The 4,624-nt window shown below is 35.3% G+C and overlaps 1 protein-coding gene across 1 annotated transcript in view; it reads right to left on the bottom strand.

Moving 5' to 3' along the window:
- The window catches only part of SLX4IP (SLX4 interacting protein), a 63,932-nt gene extending 59,679 nt beyond the window's left edge, over window positions 1–4,253 (bottom strand). The window contains exon 1 of the mRNA XM_010192262.1: window positions 4,065–4,253. Within this exon, the coding sequence (XP_010190564.1) occupies window positions 4,065–4,253 (189 nt within the window). The remainder of the gene's footprint in view (window positions 1–4,064) is intronic.
- Between the last annotated feature and the right edge of the window lie 371 nt (window positions 4,254–4,624).

Raw genomic sequence — 4,624 nt, 5'->3', positions numbered from 1 at the left:
CCTGCTTCACTGCTCTCATAATAGTTGGTCTCTGTTCCTCACCCAAACTACTAAATCCTTGTAGCCCATTCTCATGCCCCAGGTTTCTGCTCCAAAAATAATAAGGATCTTAAGCAGTTTGGGGTTTGTCTGCCTTTTGTTGTTGTTGGGTTTTTTTGTTTTGTTTAATTAAGTCATCCCACCTTTTCTCTACTTTCAGATTAGGCAGACTCCATCTTCACCCTTCTAATCTTCAGTCCAGAAGGGATCACAAAGATCACAGGAGATTCACCCTCAATAGAGGGTTTTCTTATCTAAAAATTGAACTTACTGAATAAATGTAAACTGATTTTCCCAGATGTGTATAACTTTGTGGGGAGATTTCCAAACCAATGACAAATGGCTCATCACAAAACTCAACTTACAATTGCTGTTACTTCTTAAAGCCTCTGATTTGTTACCACTTAAAAGACTATGAAACATAGTTGGTATGTATGTCCAAAATTTACCATTTGGAGAGAAAAAGTAAAAAATTAACTTTAATATATGTATTAATATAGAAACATTACATAAACACTATACAGTATATATAGTGCTGAAGAGGTCAAATGTTGTTGTCATTGGGGAAAAAACATAACAAAACAAAACAAAACCAAAACAAACCGAGGAACAGTTTTGAAGGAGCTCCTTTACTATGCTATAACATGCAGCTAAAAGATCTACTGGTTCTGAAAAAAATCTTCTGTTCCAACTACTACCCGAAACAAATTCTTTCCACAAAATTCACAATTTAAGTCAAATGTTTAAAATCTTGGAAAACAAAGTTAGTATTCAAAATTTAGTCTTAACCAACAGATAAAGATCGTTAGCTGCTTCACTTTGTAATTTATATTTATCATTTTTCCATCAAAGGAAATGAAGTTGGGCCAGAGAGCTGAACAGGAATGATGAAACACACGACTCTCTTTGTTCATATGCTGTCTGGGGAAAGAATATGTTTGGTTTTTACTGGGCAAGAGACTTACTCAAATTTTACCAGTTACAAACTGGTATTCAGTAATGGTAACAAAATTTAAGCAAAGAGCATTTAAGTCTTAAAAATGAAGACAGTGATCTACAAACTGATAGCTTTACTAACCTCCTATAGTGACATTTATTAAATACTTTATAGCAATTATTTTTAAAATACAGGTTTGCTTTGAAGAGTTTCATATAAACAGCTTATTCTATCAGCCGACTATTCCTAAAACTGAATTTCCCCCACTAACTTAGCTCATCCATATAGCAATTCTGTCTGTATTTTCAGTTTTTTAAAGTGGCAGCCTTAAGGATTGGTGTACATTACATAACCTCCTGTTATTTTTATCTCTTAAATACTCATAGGAAAACAAACACTTTAGATTTATACAAACTCAGAAAAGCTCAGGTGAAATATTTTAACAAAAGTGCCACTGAGATCACAGACTTAATTAATGGCAACTTCAGGAGCAGTGGCAAATTCTAGTTAGGGATAATACAACCTACTTGTAAGTAAACAAAAAAAAAACCCTTACCAAAGTCCGTAGACATATCTAGGAAGTTTTGGGGTTTGTTTTTCTTTTGTTTTCTGTAAAACCTCAAATACATACTGAAACTAAATTAATAACTATATTAATAAAGACTTTGAGAACAGTGATAAAAAAAATCTTATATAAAACCTAATATATGTTATCTGACTAGATATACTGTCCATAAAAATGCTTCTATGACATCTTAGTCTTATTAGCTTCACACTATAAACAAATTAAGAACAGTCTATAAGAACTTGTAGTCTTCACGATTCTTTATGATGAAGATGATATGGTGCTTACATAATATTGCACATGACCACTGCACTTGCCGTTCCTAATGGTAAAATAGGAATGCTCAAAACATGAATTAAAAAAAAACCAACAACAACAAAAATATTATGTTGAAGCCATGCCAGGAGGTCTCCTGACAACCGAGGCCTGAGAGAGGTGTACATTCCTGTCTCTATAGTTAAATTCATGTTGAATAGTAGTTACAGAATCTTATTTAAAGTACCTTTGCCTACTAACATCAAACAGGTATAAGAACAATATTTATGAAATTTATTGCTCCAATGTCCCTTTAAAAAGCCCAAAGCCAGCCAAAAAAAAAAAACCACAAATCCTTTGTTTTTCTAAAACCAGAGTGATGATGCAAAGTAATTCTTTGATCTATTATCTATTTGAAAGCTCAAAGTTAAATGCAGACAGTAATTGCTGACAAATCCCAGTAGTAAACAAACCAGTTTCACATTTCACATATTATCAAGAGGCTACAGAATTAATGGTTACAGTCAAACAAATGTTGACACAGTTGCAGATTGAGCTTCAACATGCTGATCATGTTAAAATACTGCACAAGAAATATTTTTCCACTTTGTAAAAAGCCAGACTGTTTACATGCGTAAGTGGCTAGAGACCTTGTTGTCTGTGTGTGGTCTTAATATTTCTGTATCATAACCATGAATATAAAGAGAAGCAGCATGAAATAACCTATTATACTCACAATGAATGCCAGAACACCAATATTAGAAGCATTGAGATTTAAGTTTCTTAAAATTAGTATTACAACATACATATACCTACATCTTTACCCTTTTTATAAAAGTAATTAATAAGTAACTTTTTAAAAAAGCTTTTCTAAAAGTAAACAGAGGACTCATATTTCACAAAAGTTACTTTTTCTTTCCTTTAAATTGTTTAGATAGGTAAAGTATATTGAAAAAAAAAATCAAGACATTAAAAATAACAAACATCACCATCATTAAAAAGCAAGACATTCTGAAACTATGGTAATATCACTCGTATCCTCTGAGCACATCAGATGTATTATTCTAATTTTTATTATAACTGTAACTATTAACACAGCTCCAGGACACGAATGCCTTTAATCTCTGATTTGCTGACTTCTAGGAAATTTTTGCTACAAAAAATTTACAAAAAAATTTTTGCTGTAAATTACTGTTGCTAATTTACTTAAAAATCACTCGAAAGTCTGCTGTTACTACCAGTTGGACTTTTTTTTTCATTTTAAATAAAGCCCTACTGCTGTCACAGTTTACTGAGGAGAGCACTGTGAAACCGTTAGGGAAAAAAAGATGCCAGCTAGATCAATCAGGAGCTTTACCATTCACACACTTACATCTAGAGAGTGCACAGAGTATCAAACTGTCTCATCTTCTCATTCTATGTCTAGCAGTAACACATACCATTTTAAAAGGCACGTATACAGCATTAAAAAAAAATATTTTCTTCAGTCACTCAATAGTAGAATTCTCAACATCTTTCACACTAATTGAGATTTCTTCTCACAGCCAGCAATCAAAGAGGCCATCACCTTTCCAGCACCTATCTGTAAACTCCACTATCCATGGCTGAAATTTCTCAGATCTCATTAAAAAAAAAAATTCAGACTGAAAGTACAAGGTTGTTATTAAGAATGTGGGTGCAAAAAACCTCAGAGATAGATTTCTGTTTCTATTTGCCTTTTTTTCATTTGCATATGTGGGAAGGTGAAGAGGGAAGGATAAATCGCCTATTACGTTTTCCATATGTTCATATCCTATTGAAATTTACAATGTGTACTTGGAAAGCAAGGTTCTTCAAAATAGTTTCTCCTCTAAAACTACATTGTTAAAGTTAGAAGAGAAAAAATTCAGAGACATAATGGATGAACATAATTAACACTGTGGGACCATACTAATTCCATTTGAGACACACATGCCTCATGAGATTGTGTTTCTGTTCCACAAGCATTTAAGAAAAATAAACATGCCACCAAAAGTCTTTAAAAGTATACTTCCCAAATTAGAGAAATTATCAAGAAGCTATTAGAAATGCGTATGAAGGGTAATTCACTATAAAAACAAACAGCAAATGACCCTTGAAAGGGGTTCTTCTGAGTTTCCTCAAAGGAAGCAGTATGGCTCTGTACTAGGCAGAACTGAAATGAACCAACACTGCTTTCCATTTCTGTCTTGGAAGAGGGGGACTGGTCACCTCAACTATATCAGGGAGGAAGAAATCGAGCAGCATTACTCGATTCCCACGTCTGCAGCGGCCGGTCGCGTTGGGCTCGGATGCAGCGGAAGGCAGGCCTGTGGGGCGCGGAGAAGCCCGCCCTTTCACAGGAGGGCCCAGGACAGGAGCCGCTGTCCCAGCCGGGCCGGGTGCTGAAGCCTTTCCCGCCAGAAGCGGCCCCCGCCCCGCTCCGGTAGCGACCCGCATCGCCGGGGGTCACCAGGTGGTGTACCTACGGCCCGAGGGTAGCTTCCTCCATTGCTAATACTATCGCCACCTCGTCCAGCTAGCTCGAACTTCCCCAGATCAAATTTTGTCTTATATCAAAGGAAGAATGCAAGAATTGTATCCCATCTTTTTTTATTAGCTAAATAAAGCTTTATGCTATTCATTTCTTTAGTGGGGAAGTATTTGTAAATATTCTTTTGTTCTAGTCCAGAAATACTAATAGATTGGCTGAAGACAGCTGCAAACAAAGAGAGGCCTAAGAATTTATTTTGCATGGAACCATATTGAAGAAGTTTCCTGTGGAAGTCACAGAGGGAAACTCCAGAATACACAAGTATTCAGTAGCAGAT

Source organism: Mesitornis unicolor, unplaced genomic scaffold, assembly GCF_000695765.1.
Source record: "Mesitornis unicolor isolate BGI_N332 unplaced genomic scaffold, ASM69576v1 scaffold4529, whole genome shotgun sequence".
In the NCBI taxonomy this organism is placed as follows: domain Eukaryota; kingdom Metazoa; phylum Chordata; class Aves; order Mesitornithiformes; family Mesitornithidae; genus Mesitornis; species Mesitornis unicolor.
Note: the sequence above shows the minus strand (reverse complement) of the source record. Positions and strands in the feature narration are given on the sequence as shown.